This window comes from Poecile atricapillus, chromosome 1 (genome assembly GCF_030490865.1).
Source record: "Poecile atricapillus isolate bPoeAtr1 chromosome 1, bPoeAtr1.hap1, whole genome shotgun sequence".
Classification (NCBI taxonomy): domain Eukaryota; kingdom Metazoa; phylum Chordata; class Aves; order Passeriformes; family Paridae; genus Poecile; species Poecile atricapillus.
The window spans coordinates 88,429,774-88,444,474 of record NC_081249.1 but is presented as its reverse complement, the minus strand read 5'-3'; the positions used below and the strand labels follow the sequence as shown (position 1 = coordinate 88,444,474).

The window sequence follows — 14,701 nt, the reverse complement described above, 5'->3', positions numbered from 1 at the left end:
CCTGTCATGAACCAGAAGGCCAAGCTGGTGTCATTGGCATACCCCAAAACCTTGTTCCAAATATTTGCAAATCAAAACTACTTCATGTCTTCCTCCATGCTCAGTCTGGGATGGCTTTTGGATTTCTGTCCATGCCTTATCTCAATGCCTACACTTTGCTTTTCCATGTCTTTGTGCACTCTCTTGGTTTCACTTAGGAGCAGCCTTGCCCACCTCTTCTTCTTGAAAGTAATTTGGGATTCTGCCCCACAGCATTCTCCGGCCCTCTCTCTTCAAGCGCTCTTGCTAACCCTTGACTACAGCACACATAGCAATGGCATTTGGTAATAGCAGGTGAGTCTTATTTTAATCTTCCAGGATGCCAGAAGTGTGCTTTCAGAATGAATCTTCCAGTAATCCCTGCTTGCTGGGCTGGGGTTTGTCCTGCAGGACAGCCTTGTGTGCAAACAAGATTCCTTTTTGGTGGTGCTAAGCTGCACGTAGGGCACACCTCATGGACGTCAACCACTAACTGGTGTGCTGTCCAGGTGACCAAGGAAGACATAGTCCAAAGCAGGTTTGGTGTGGATGTTGTATTTCCAGCCTCAATTCTTGTAACTTTAAAGGCCTGCTCCTGTTGAGCCACACATACTGCTTGCTAGCACAGAACTGGCTATAGATGCCACATGCATTTCAAAGCCGTAAGGAGAGCAGGCAGGAGGACCTGCTGTCAAAGAATTATGTCTAAAACTGCACCAGATTTCTGTCACATTTTGGACAGATGAAGTGAACCTGACAAATCTGGAGAGGACCCTGCAGAGGAGAATACTCCTTTGAAAAGAAGTAGATGGGATTTGATTCTGAAAACAATTTTTTTCTAGCACCCTAGTGTCATGGGAGGCAGCACATATCGTGCAACCCCCTGTTGGGTGCTTTTCCCATTCTTTTAGAGGCTACACACAAATGACCTCTGATTTTCCAGTTGGCTTGTCCTTTGGAACCACGAATGTAGAGAAATCAAAGTTGGGAAGGAGTTGACATTTCTGTGGTTTATCTGAAGGTATCACATACTTTTCAGCTAAATGTGTGCACTCTCAACCTGTGGCTGCCAGCCGCAACATTTTAGTGATCCCAGAGCAAACAGTAAAACATCAGTCCATCAGCCGGACATATGTGTACTGATAGAGTATACACTCATCTACACATATATGGGGTAAGGAACATATACATCGTGTCGAATATGTATATGAATATATATATCAAGATATATTTATGTATACAAATGTATGTATATATATGTATTTATGTCTATTCACAAATATAACGAGATGTATATGGAGCATATGTGTATATATCTCTTGTATATACATATGCACATACCATACACATCTCGTTGAATATATATATATGAATTTATGTATATTTTCACATACAACGGGATGTGTATAGCACATACCATATACGTATACACACCGTTTCACGGCCAGCAGAGAGGCACACCCCTCGGGAGCCGGCTCCGGAGCAGTGCAGCCACCGCGGGGACGGATCCCGGCGGCGACCCGGGCGACCCAGCCCCTTTAAGGCGCTGCGGCTGCGGTCCCTTTAAGGCTGGCCCCGCCCCGCCGCGCCAGCCCAGCGCGCCGCGGCGGCCCCAGGTACGGAGCGGGCGGGGGAGCCCCGCGGCCCCTCCGGGCGAAGCGGGACGGAGAACGGGGGTGGCCGGGCGGGGGCGCGGGGCTCGGGCCGGGGCCGCGCCTTGCTGTCCCAAGCGGCGGGTGGGTGAGTGGGTGAGTGCGTGAGTGCGTGTCCGTCCCCTCCCGGGCCGGGCCTGCGGGGGAGGCGGCGCTGGCGGGCGGCCGCCGGGTCGGGGTCAGGCGGTCGCTCCGCCCGGCGCTCACCCGCTGTCTGTGCCGCCCGGCGCCAGGTGCAGGCGTGGCGGGGTTCGGCGTCGACCCTCTCTCCCTCCGCGCCCGAGGCCATGGCCATGAGGGAGCTGGTGGAGCCGGAGTGCGGGGGCTCCAACCCCCTGATGAAGCTGGCGGGGCACTTCACCCAGGACAAGGCCCTGAGGCAGGAAGGACTGCAGGGCCCTCTGGCCTGGCCCCCCGGGGCACCCGAAGCCGCAGCCGTGAGTATTGCTCTGCTCGCTGGGCTGGCTCTGCGTCCTGCCGGGGGCTGGGCCGGTCAGCTCGGGCTGGGGGTGAGCAGCGCGGGGGGCTCTCGGTGCAGCTGGTGTCGCGTTGTGGGTTTTTGCGGAAAAAGGCCCGGGGGTCACCCGAAGCGGGGCTGTGGGGTGAGGGCATGTTTGTGCTCACTCAGGGGATGTTGGTGGCTGTGGTGAGCTGTGTGCCTTGCTGTCACAGGCCCTACGCCAGATAAGTGGGAGGGTGTTGGACGGGATCCCTCAAAGTGTTTCTGCTCCTTTAGCAGGCAGCTAGGGCAAGAAAGTGTTGACAGCTTAAGCTCAAGGAAGAGGAAGATACAATCTAATTGGGTCACTCTGTGAGTGTGTGTAGAGAGGGGCATGGGATCAAAAGTTTGACGTGATTCCCCACTATTCCCTGCAGGTATCCAAACCACTGGGAGTAGCCACCGAAGATGAGGTAAGAACAGATTAATTCCTCTCCTTATGGCTTTTGATTAATCTTAAAGTTTTTCTCATCACCACTGTTTGTTATTTTACCCCATACCTGATGCTGATATTTTCTTCTGACAAGCCCTTCTGTCACGCTCCATACCTCTGCCTGTTCATCTTCTGTGCAATGTTTGTAATCCATCTCTGTCTTTGGCAGCTGGTTGGAGAGTTTCTGCAAGCTCAGAATGCCCCTTTGCTGTCGCGTGCACCCCAGACCTTTAAGATGGATGACCTGTTGGCTGAGATGCAAGAGATTGAACAGTCAAGCTTCCGACAGGCCCCTCAGCGAGGTGAGGGGAGCTGAAGTAGGTGGAGAGCTGGAAAAGATCTTGATGTTATGGTTAAGCTCCTAGTAGGGTGTTTCCTATCTGTTAAGCTCTTCTGAGATTGTATCTGGAGTATTGTTTCTGGATTTGGGCTTCCCAATACACTGATCTATTGGAACAAGTTCATTAGAGATCGATAAAATATTCAGGGACAGGAATCCATGTTGTAAGAAGAAAGGCTGAGGGAACTGGGCGTTTTAACCTGGGGAAGAGGAGTCTGAGGGGCAGGGGAGGTGGAGTGTTTTGTTGCTGTCTTCAGCAGCCATGGTCAGGATCTTCACAGCAATAGTCAGGAGAAGGACAAGGGGTAATGGGCACAATTTGTGGAAAGGGGAACAGACTAGGTATGTGGAAACATTTCTTCCCTTGGAAGAGGCAGTTGAACTTCCCATCTAGAGAGGCTGGGGAATTACCAGCCATGGACAAATTCAGAAGTTACCTGGTGAATGCTCTGAACAACCTCATCTCTAACTTTCATGTTAATCTGCTGTGAGAACTAGCAACCTCCAGAGACTCCTTCCAAGTGAAATATTTCTGTGATTTTATTCTAACAATCAGAGGTGATTAGGGCTAGCCTGGAACACGGAAATGATGCCTTTGAGTGCTCCAGTCCTCACTTCTGTTTTTTTTCCCTCATGCAGCTCCAGGTGTGGCAGCCCTGGCATTGTCTGAAAACTGGACCCAGGAATTCTTGGCTGCAGCAGATAATGCTGGTGATGTCTCTTCAGATTACAATGAGGCTGACTGGTCACAGGAGTTCATTGCTGAAGTGACAGGTGAACTGTTCTTTTTTGGAATTACTGTCAAGATGATGCCCAGTCACATGCCTGTTTATAGTGAAGAGCAGTGAATGAGAAATTGGAGTATTGCTTTGGGCCCAGCAGTCAGTGTTTCGTGTAGCAGCTTTAATGGGGTGGAGGATAGGAAAACTGCTTTGTGATGGTGTTATGTTTAAGTTAAATTATGAACAATGTGGTGTGGAAGCTTTTATTTAGGTGTAAGGGTCTTTTGGTTTTGGCTTAGGTTACTTATGGAATTTGGGAGAAGCATGCTATTAAACTGCTTTTAATGCCCGTCAACTGATGCAAGCTGGAGATGGCCTTGTACTGCTTCTTGCTTACATGTTTTCTAATTTCCTCTTGCTAAATTTGCCTTTGGTACAAAGGTAAATACTCTTTAGTGTGCTTTGGCCAAATATTTTATGTCAGCTGTATGAAGGTTAGAGGGATGTTACAGCCTGGAACTGTACAGAAGAGTGAGTGCTTCTTGCCCAAAGGCTAAGCTTTATGTGAAGAGCCGTCCTGTGTTGTGTATAGAACTGGGTCTGGAACAGCATCCTGTTACCATCCATGCCCTAATCTGCAAATTATGGAAAATAATCAAGTATATGCTATTTTCTTCTCCAGGAGTGGCCACTGTAGAAAGCTGAGTAGTCCCACTCCTTACATTTCTGGGAATATAAATTAGAAGTTACAAAGGTCTTTGAGAAAGTTCTGATGAAAAGCTAATGCTTGTAGGCTGTGCTTTTGACAGAGATTTGTAAGGCATTGCTAATTTTCTTGACCTACATAGTATCCCACAGAGAGCAGATGAATAAGTTGTACTATTAAAGTAGAAAATCGTAAGTTTGTCACCGCAGTGGCATCTGTATTAATTCACTGTGTGAACTAAAGGCTTGATTTTTAGGTCAGAATAAACAAAGGTAGAAGCAGCAAGCATAAACAAAGGTGTGGTGATCTGCCCGTCTTACTTTTCTCCCCGTTCTTCCTTTGCAGATCCGCTGTCTGTGTCTCCTGCCAAGTGGGCAGAAGAATACCTAGAGCAGTCAGAGGAGAAACTGTGGCTTGGGGAATCGGAAGATCAGTCTTTGGCAGATAAATGGTGAGTCTGACTTCTCAAGGCTAGCTGTTGCTGCTAGGCACTTGGGTGGGTGAAGTTTGGAAAGGTGATAGAAATCTGCTATGGCCTGAATGCTTTTGAGTAATTTAACTTAGACTGGTGTTCTCAGGCCTTTGGTTTCAGAGAAAGGAGGAAACAATGCTTGCAAGCTGAAGTTATTAAGCGAGTGTAGCTTTTCTGTTCTCTAGTTCCAGGAAGATACATTGATCATGTAAGCTAACTTAATCTCATTCTTGAGGCAAAACTCCTTAAAGTCACATCAGGAGTGAGTTCAGGAACTTTTTCTGCAACAGATGCTTTTTGCTAGACTCTACTAGTTGTAAACTTTCATCATGGGATTATTCCTATCTGACAAACCACTTCCAGCCTTTCCTTGACATATTTCTAGGTTCAGCCTTCTACATATTATTTTAATGCGTTTTTTTGTGGTAGATTAAAGATGGCTCATCTCTCTATAGGTATCTGTTGAGTGCAATCAAGTTTTTCAGTTGAAGAAGCAGAACACACACAAGCAATTCGGGCTTCTAAGATTTTTCCTTACAAAAATTTTGGATATTTGGATTCTCATTCCACCTGGCTCTTGCCTTCTCTGATAGCTTTCTGCAAATAATGGGCATTCATGAGTGATTGCCACCAGTTCCAAAGACTTTGCCAAGGCTGAATGTAGTGATAACACCTAGAACTGGTCCTATCCTGCTGTAAGCCAGACAAGACATATTGAGTTCTGTCTTTGCTGTGAGCCCTCAGTCCTCTGCAGAGCTGATGCTTTTCCAAGGCACTGTTTTCCTCTTCAGTGGGCATGACCTACTTTCTTTGTTCCTGGATATATGACCTTGTTTCTGGTAGAGCTAAAACTTGCAGTGTCTGATGGCATGTGAGCTTGGCAAGGAATCCACACTGCTCTGCAGAACTGTGCTGACTCTGTAATTGTTTAATTCTGATGCTGTTTTTGTTAGTCACTTGCACAGCTAACATAGTAGTAATTTTGAATTTTTACAGATGGATAATCTCAAAATCTTATCTGGTACTGAATCACTGAGGAGAAACCCAGATCTTTGAGGAGGAATTGTATCCCTTAATACTGTTCTCTGCTCCATTGTGTAGACTTTTGTTAGTGAAAGAGTTCACTGGTGCCTGGTATCGGACTATCTCTTTCCCTTTTACTGCCTTGGAATACAGGTATGAGGAATACCAACCTGAGGATGACCTTAAGAAAACTGTTACTGATTTCCTCTCCAAAGTGGATGATCCGAAACTCAAGAATACTGAGGTGAGAAATCTGACTGGGGCTGAGATTAATTATTACTGTCAATTAGTAATTACATAATTAGTCATAATTATATTGCTGTGAGTAAAGGGTGTGGGGAATTGAGAAGGGTGAAGATAGTAAAGGAATAAAGCCTCCTGTTGTCCCATGTTTTCATTTCTCCCCTGATTCCTGGGAGTTGAACCTGACAATTCACTTTAGATATTACACGTCTCCACTCTTGTGAAGTCCGGTCCTTCCCTCCTTTCTGGGCCTTTTGTGCTCGCTTTGCAGAGAGAAGCCCTCTTAGTGAAGGAGGGGGGCATGGGCTGAGGGCTTGTGGGCACAGCATTGCCCAGCTCCACCCTTGTTTCGTTTCTCTGCCGCAGTTCCTAAAGTTTGTCCGCCAGATCGGAGATGGGAGGGTATCGATCGAAGCTAATCAGGTGACCCACAGAGACCAAGATCAGGCAGAGCAATGGGCAGCTGAGTTTATACAGCAGCAGGTAGGAGCCCCAGGCCTGTATGCTCTGAAGGAAGAAAGCATTTTGCCACAGTGCACAGTCTGGGAGCAAAGGAAAATGGCAAGTCCAGCTCTCAGCAGTGCTGAGGGAGACAAGGGAGGGGCTGTTGGGCTCTTAGCAGAGTCTAGCCAGAAGCTGGGAATGTGTTTGGACAGTTTGAGTTTTCTCATCTCCCACAGCATCTGTGAGGAAGAGGAGATTCAGATTAATTCGTTTCCACTTCGTAGGCCATCAGTTCTTGCTGATGGGGGAGGAAGGGTCATTACAGGCCCTCCTGCTGTTTTGGGATGTGCCCTGAGGTTGCCAAATTCTAAAAAGAAAGGTGTGTTTCTGTTTCCAAACTCCCAGGGGGCATCCGATGCCTGGGTGGATCAATTTGCGCGATCTGGGAACATGTCAACTCTTGATACGGAATTTGAGCAGGCAAAGGCTGCTGTGGAGGTAAAGCTGGCTGAGAAGGAGGGCTGGGGTGCCAACTGAGAGCCCATGGTAGGGTTACCTCTCTCCTTTGCATGCTCTGAGGAGGGCTGGAAACATTCAGGAGGAAATTCTCTGGCATGTATGTAGACCTCAGTTTGTGCCTGAGGTACTCCAGTCACACTTTGTTCTCGCTTCAGTCAGATGTGGAGTTCTGGGACAAACTCCAGGCAGAATGTGAGGAGATGGCCAAGAGAGATGCAGAGGCTCACCCTTGGCTCTCTGAATATGAAGACCTCAACTCCTCATCATATGACAAGGTAGGGGAGAGCAGGGTCTCTCAGCCCTAGCACTGTGGTGGGCTGCCCTGGGGAGACTGACAGTGTGTCTGCCTCGCTCTGAGCTCCACAGACCCTAAATGCTGCTGGGATTCCTTCTCACACTGATGCTTGGCTGTCACTTACACCCTTATCCCAGATCAGCTAGGGGTTAAATACTGTTTTCATTTGTGCTTGTGTCTGCAAATGCTGTCTGGTGAATACACGGGTTCTTTGCAATGAGTTCAAGTGTTGTGTCTCCATCCCTGCTCCTCTCCCCCGTTCCCCTCCAAGCTAATAAGATCCATGCTAAATGTTTTGTCTCTCTAGCAACTTATTCCAGGTCTGGTTTGGAGGATTTTTCCAGAACAGAGGCTGGAAGAACCACCCTTGTTCTCTGATCTGCTACAAGTTAGCAATGAGGATGTGGTGCTGGCTAGTCTGCAGCTTGAGTGTTCCTGATGCGGCAGGGCTGTGCTGTGCTCTTCTCCCTAAGCCTGTCTCCTGGCTTTAGCCTCTGTATGTCTGTCTGTCCTGCTAGGGTTACCAGTTCGAGGAAGACAATCCCATGAGGGATCACCCGGATGCATTTGAAGAGGGGCGGAAGCGCTTGGAGGAAGGTGACCTCCCCAATGCTGTCCTGCTCTTTGAGGCCGCAGTGCAACAGAAGCCAGATCATATGGAGGTGAGTCGCAGCAGAGATAATGGGCTGAGATGTCAGGGCAGGTGTAGAAGACTCCCTTCAGTGTCAGGACCTGTGCAGGGTGTATGAAAACACCTCATTTTTTTGCGGCTCTGAGTTTGTAGCTCATGTATGTGAGCCCTCAGGGAGCCTCTGAGGGAGGAGGTTTCCAGCTTAAGGTCAGTTACAGGAGGCATAAAGCTGTCTGGCCCAGAGCTGTGTAAAATCTTTGGAGCACATGAGACTATGCATGGAGCCAAGGCAAGGAGTTCTCATCTCTCAAGTTGCTTCTGTGAAAGTCTTTATTGGCATTGTAAGTTTGGAGAGAGCTTATGATGGATCACTGCTTTCTGTATCTGTATTAAAATCTAATTCTGAGAAGCTCATTAGACTGGGGTTCTGACTAAGTCTTTCATCTAAGTGCTAGGAAAAGATGTGACCCAAAAGGGTTGGGTGTTTTCACACACTTAATTGAAGTTGTGGGCCAAAGAAGGATTTTTACACTGGAGACAGAGTTCCAGTTCCTTGTTAAGTGAATAGTTTTTTCCATAAATCACCTCAGCTTCTGCAGGATGAATTGAGAAATGGAATAGCCTGTGTGCCTTTTTCCAGGGGTGGAGGACATGGATATTCTCGGGAAGAGTGCAAATACACTCGTGTGGTGCCTTTCTGGAGCGCCTGCCTCAAGGATCCAGGGCCGCTGAATTTTCAGCATGTCTTGTTCAAGCCCTGCTAATTATATATGACTGGACATACATAATTTGATTACCCTCAGGGAGAATTAAATGAGAGTGACATTTTGGAACAGATGTTCTTGGCTTCTGGAAATAGCCGTCTAATTTTCTAGGGTACTGGTAATAGGTGAAAAGTAAGCAGAAGGTTCAAAGACCTGCTTTAACTTTAAACTGGTCAAAAAGTGTTAATGCCCTTCTAGAACTGTTGCTTTTTTCTCATAGGCAATGTGAGCTGCAGGCTGAGCATGATGGAGAGGTAGTTGAAACCATAGGGGAAGAAAGCTTGGGCCATTTCTGGCTAGCTGTATTGGAAACGTTCTGAATTCTTCAGGGAAGAAATCTTGAGCCAGTTCTGGCTAGCTGTATTAAAAACATTGTGAATTCTTCTACTGTGACTGCAAAAAGTAGAGAAGAAGTCAAGACTTCACAAATGGTACAGTGATCAAATAGACATGAACAATTGCTCTGAAGGAAATGTCATGTTTGCTTTGGTCCAAGTCACAGCTCTACCTTGAAGCTCATCAGCTCTTCTGCTGGCAGAACACTGCAGTTATCACTGGTCAGCTCTGCTTGAATTGTAGCTAGCTATGTATTGTGATGCGTGAGAGATTCAAGGGAGTAGATTGCCTTCTGCAGGGTTTCTGTGTCTTTGCTAATGAAACAATTTCCTTCCTTGGGGCAGCGGATACCTCATTTTGTGACTTGCATTCAAAAAGCAGGTACATCATGCTGACAATCCCATCATTTAGCCTATTTTAGAGACAGGGGTGTGGCTATCAACATAAGGTGAACAGATACTTTGGATTTAGTGCCTAGTTGAGTATTCCTTATATCAGCTGCTTGGAGGTGGGAGTCGTTTTCATGTACTGGTGTCATGATGGTTGGAAATTCAGTAAAATTAACAGTGCTTCTACTTTCAGGTCTGAAAGTCAACTCTCCAAGGTTACTACTTGCTAGTGGACCACTGCCCAAGTACATACAGCTGCCTGCCTCGGGGGTCTCCTTATTGTTAGCACTGCTGCTATGCCATTTTGTTCTTGGGAAATAGGAGATCTGCATTTTCCTCCTTCCTCTGCATTTTGACTACAGTTAGAAGTTAAAAGTGGAGATTCTGTGATTTAAAAGTGTAAAACTACCAGCAGTTGCTTTATGATAGATTTCCAGGTAGACATTCACTTCTGTTCACTATAACAATGCCATTTTTATTGTCTTTGAGGACCTATGTGCCATTACATCTGTTTATCTTTTGAGAGGAACTTACCCCTGTGGCTAATGTGTAATACTTTGGTCTATTTGATCGCACCCTGAAACTGTGCAGGCTAATATACTGGATTTAATCTCTGTGTTTGTGGCTTATTGGCTGTTTTTTCCCTCTGTAAGTCTGACTTCTTACATCTATGTCTTCTCCAGGCTTGGCAATATCTGGGAACCACCCAAGCAGAGAATGAACAGGAGCTTTTGGCGATCAGCGCCCTCAGACAGTGAGTGTTGCAGCAGAGCTGCTGAGCATGGTTCCTTGTTGGGTGTGTAGTGCCACAAGGCCCATATGGCTGTCACAGGGTGCTGTGTCTTGATTGTGTTACCTCCTGTGTGTGTGTGTTTCCTGCACTGATTTAATGCTGCATTCACTTCTCTTTCTGTGCCCTGCAGGTGCCTGGAGCTGCAGCCTGGGAACCTCACAGCACTTATGGCTTTAGCAGTCAGCTTCACCAACGAGTCCCTGCAGAAGCAGGCGTGTGAGACCCTGCGGGACTGGCTGCGCCATAAACCGGACTATGCCCACCTGCTGAACAAGGAACCAGAGGAGAGTGTCTCGGGGACAAACCTGGGGCCTTCCAAGCGTGTCCTAAGTTCCCTGCTCTCTGAGTGAGTTATGGTTATGAATTCCAGCCTTCAGCTGAAAGGCTTCTTGCAGGGCTCAGACTGGTCCAGGCAGGAGCAGAGTGAGCAACCCGAGGCCGACTCTCTCCACCTACACCAGTATCCTGTTCTGTGCTTTTCCAGCTCGCTGTTCATGGAGGTGAAAGAGCTGTTCTTAGCAGCTGTGCGCAGCAACCCCTCAGCTGTGGATCCTGATGTCCAGTGTGGCCTGGGTGTCCTTTTCAACCTCAGTGGCGAGTACGAGAAGGCAGTGGATTGCTTCAGTGCCGCACTCAGTGTGCGTCCCAATGTAAGAAAGGGACGGACTGGGGGTGCTGGAGGCATTTGGAGGTTTATGGGTGAGGGTTTGGGTGGAGATGCTGCATGTACGAGAGGTGCTTGTTTGGAGTGAAGGAATAAGACAGATGTATGGGAAAGGGGGGGTTGGCTTGGAGCTTAAAGAGATCCAGTTCATCTCAGCCCTTTCTCTGTGCCCCTTTCTCCAGGACCATCTTCTGTGGAACAAGCTGGGCGCCACCTTGGCCAATGGGAATCGGAGCGAAGAAGCTGTGGCCGCGTATCGTCGGGCACTGGAGCTCCAGCCAGGATACATCCGCTCTCGCTACAACCTGGGCATCAGCTGCATCAACTTAGGCGCCCACCGGTGAGCACAGGATGGGCAGCTCTGCTGGGACCTGCAAGTTTGTGTGTGTTTGTGGGAGACAGACTGACATGGCTTATGAGGGCAGGGCCTCACTGCCTGCAGCCTTCTCTTGGCATAGGGGAGCAGAGCGAGGGTGTGGACTCTGCCCAGAGATCCAAGTGTCATGCAGTTACAGGTGGAGTAGAGGCCATCTGGACTCCTGATACTTCTAGAGGGAAAAGGGGGACCTCTGGTTCTGCGTAGGATCTAGTGAAGAGGAGGAAATTGTTTTGGAGGGGAAATACTTTAGAAGCAAATGGGGAAAGGAGCGTGAGATGTACCATCTTTTTCACTAAGCACGTGTGTGTTCTCCTGTTGACAGTGAGGCTGTGGAGCACTTCCTGGAGGCTTTGCACATGCAGCAGAAGAGCCGAGGTCCGCGGGGCCAGCAAGGAGCTATGTCTGACAACATCTGGAGCACCCTGCGCATGGCCCTCTCCATGCTGGGGCAGAGTGACCTGTATGGGGCAGCTGATGCCCGTGACCTGCCCACACTGCTGCAGGCCTTTGGCCTCCAGCAGTGACTCTGGGATAGGCTTCCCTGCGAGTGCAGCGGTTGCCTAGCCCAGCAGTGAATGCCCTTTCTTAGGGAGAAAATGTTCACAAGGGTTCACACACGTCTTTGCCCTGGTAGGGCAGATCATTGGCAACTGTTAATTTTTAAGTACCCTCCCCTGGTGAAGTGTGCAACTTCCCCAACCTGTCTGTTGTGGCCTGAGCATTTCTGAACGGTTCACGTTATCACCTCCATGACGACTGACACTGCTGGTTCACAGATGATCAAAGTGGGGAAGACAGCAGCATCCTGCCCTCTTGCCAGACTGCATTTGCAGTGGTGCCCAGCTTGGCTGTGAGACCTTAGTTATGAGAGCCATTCCACAGACTGCCTGCAAGGGCGTGTCTTGAGTTCAGGCTGCTCTGGAGGGGTGGGATTGCTGTTTCACCCAAAAAGGTGAAAATTTGTGGGGTTTGAGCATGATTCCCCATGTATGTGCTTGCATGTGTGTCTATGTGGGTTGCTAGGGAAAACTGGGGCAGTAGTCCCCTTTCCTGGCCACTGGTTAACTTCATGGTACAGCCAGATGCTACTTTCTCACTGTCTCTTCATGAACCTTTTAGGACAAGAGTATTGTACTGATGTTGGGGACATGGCTGGAGGCCCTTACCCTGTTCAGGGTAAGGGGAGATCCCAGAGTTTAGGCTTGAGAGAAGGTGATAGGAGTAAAAGTCTAAAATGTAACCTCTCCCAAAAGACGGTGGGGAAAGGGGTCAAGTCTTAATTTTCTCTTGCTCATGTATCATTGGTTTCCTTTGCGCAAAAGTCCCCATCTTGTGTGTAACTGAATCTTGTTAATTATAAATATCTGTATATGATTCTATTGGGGAAAATGTTTTTTAATTGTAAAATATTTTGTATAATAAAGGTATAAGCCCACTGCTTTTCAAAGGATAGATGAGATTCTGTTTTTGTCTCCCCTTTTGACCCAGGTTTTGCTTTATTGAAAGCTTGCATGCAGATGAAGCTTAAAGGACCTCATTTTGCTGTAGCCCCAGGCTTCAATTCAGTGAGCCAGCAGAAGAGCCTCCCTATGCCAAAAGCTCTCTTTTTTTCTTGCTCAGGTTTAGAGGTCAGTGACGCACTTTTTTTTCATCATCTGGCCCTCTGCAGTGAGGGAAGTCATGTTACATTTTATCACCCTTCAAGGAATTTGACTGCTGCAGTAGTCATGGCTGGGGGCTTAAGCAGGAAGTGCTGCCCCTTCCTGTTCCATCAGGCACCTGTTTCTTCATACCTCAGCCTTGCAGGCTTGTTTTTCTCTTGCTGCTGGAGCAGAAGGTGTGTGGAGAGAAAAGTATTTGCTGTATATTTTCTGAGCTTTATTTTCCCCTGTATCTCAGTCCCTGTGGCACTGAGACCTACATGCACTGTTCTGGGACTGCTGTAGCGCATGCAAAACAACTTGCTGAAAGTTTCGCTGTCTGAAAGGAAGTGAAATGCTACTTCTGTGTCCTGCTCACCCACACTGCTGGTCAGAGATGTCTTTTGGTTTTTACTTACCTCAGTCAGCGATATTCTAAGTCAGATTCTTTGCTTGGTGGAAGAAAGCATTAATGCCTGTGCTGTGTCTCACTTGCTGTCTAGCTGTTCTCCCTTCCCCAGTTCTCTGCTGTTGTTCTCACCACTCATTTCCTTTGCCTCTTTGGTGCACCACATTCCTCTCTGTTCATATTCCCATTACTATTGCTTGGTCTTCCCTTTTTCTCATCCTCAGATATCATTAGTGCTTCTCCTCGCCTAGGTTTCCTAATTGCCTCGATTTCTCTTGCAATGTCACTTAACCTCTTGACTTTGTGTTGGTGTCCTTCCACATCCCACATTTCCCCCTGTCCCTGCAGGTAGGTTGGCTGCTACCATTTGTTCACTTTCCCTGGAAATTGTTCTCACTTTCTTCCCCCTGTCCCTGTTAAATTATCTGAGTATCTCTGCTATACCTTTTGCTGCGGCTGAACCTTCACCTAAGCACCAGTCCCTGTTTAGTCTCCCAGGGCTGGGTGAAGATTGAGTTGCCTCTGTCCAGGTCCTGTGTGACTGTCCTGTTAAGAGCTGCCTTTGGGAGTGGGGTGTTGATGCAATGAACCCCAACTGTCTGACTGGGTCTGCATTCTGGTTCCGGTGCTCAGTTTTTGTCTGCGCTCTGCAGCCCTGTGTCTGGTGTCCAAACCCAGCTTGTTCCAGTGCTCTGCATGCATCATGATCCTAGTTTGCATATCCAGACACATCCATGTTTTCTGTCACCAAGCCCAGTTGCACAGCAGGGGTGGCTAGCAGGTACCAAACATTTTAGATTCATGTAGAGGCAGGGAGGGATATTTGCATGTCCCTAATCCAACCCCTTGCTCACAGCAGGCCTAACCCTAATGGTAGGCTGGGGAGTTGAAGGCCTTAGAAATGATCATGCTCTCCAGTATTTTCACCTCTCCCAATGCACAGAATGGTGGCAGGGCCTATCACCATTGAAAATTTGTAAGAGATCCTAGCATGACCGTTACCAAATTCTTGGGCTTACAGGACACTAACCTTTCACAGAGCCATGAGTGAATGGTCAAATAGGATAGTTCAGTACATGTTTTTTGACCCAAGTTTCTTCATAAGTTTCTGCTGTATTTCTTCCTTCAGTGTCTTATTTATTTGCTGCTTAGGACCTCAGGAAGCCATAGAATCTCTTGGTGATGTCTTTACCACCCAGCCAGAAAAGGAAAAAGTACTTTCAGGTCCTTATACCTCTAGCAAGAATGCTCCTCATTAGCTTCCATCCTTGTCAAGGAAGTGGTTGTGCTGTCATTGCTTATTCTGCTTCACCATTGCAGTTTCCTCTCT

General features: G+C 47.8%; 1 protein-coding gene across 6 annotated transcripts; it reads left to right on the top strand.

Annotated features, from left to right (window-relative positions):
• Positions 1 to 1,600: 1,600 nt before the first annotated feature.
• Positions 1,601 to 12,769, top strand: PEX5 (peroxisomal biogenesis factor 5). 6 transcript variants are annotated; one of them, XM_058865170.1, is made up of 16 exons: positions 1,601 to 1,634; positions 1,904 to 2,107; positions 2,547 to 2,582; positions 2,772 to 2,904; positions 3,582 to 3,716; positions 4,716 to 4,821; positions 6,019 to 6,109; positions 6,475 to 6,591; positions 6,958 to 7,050; positions 7,227 to 7,346; positions 7,885 to 8,028; positions 10,170 to 10,240; positions 10,410 to 10,625; positions 10,764 to 10,929; positions 11,126 to 11,283; positions 11,645 to 12,769. In XM_058865170.1, the coding sequence occupies exons 2-16, from the start codon at positions 1,958 to 1,960 to the stop codon at positions 11,844 to 11,846; spliced, it is 1,938 nt and encodes a 645-aa protein (XP_058721153.1). In that variant the 5' UTR covers positions 1,601 to 1,634; positions 1,904 to 1,957; the 3' UTR covers positions 11,847 to 12,769. The 6 variants fall into 6 exon arrangements, with proteins under 6 accessions (XP_058721153.1, XP_058721144.1, XP_058721134.1 ...); XM_058865161.1 differs by lacking the exon at positions 1,601 to 1,634 and adding an exon at positions 1,650 to 1,754; XM_058865151.1 differs by lacking the exon at positions 1,601 to 1,634 and adding an exon at positions 1,650 to 1,758.
• Positions 12,770 to 14,701: the final 1,932 nt, after the last annotated feature.

What these genes read in the sequence shown, in the direction of transcription:
- PEX5 (XM_058865170.1), top strand. Translation starts at nt 1,958, where the DNA reads ATGGCCATGAGGGAGCTGGTGGAGCCGGAGTGCGGGGGCTCCAACCCC. An exon ending in GAGTAGCCACCGAAGATGAG is followed by an intron (nt 2,583 to 2,771) that starts GTAAGAACAGAT and finishes TGTCTTTGGCAG; the next exon opens with CTGGTTGGAGAGTTTCTGCA. An exon ending in CTAAGTTCCCTGCTCTCTGA is followed by an intron (nt 10,626 to 10,763) that starts GTGAGTTATGGT and finishes GTGCTTTTCCAG; the next exon opens with CTCGCTGTTCATGGAGGTGA.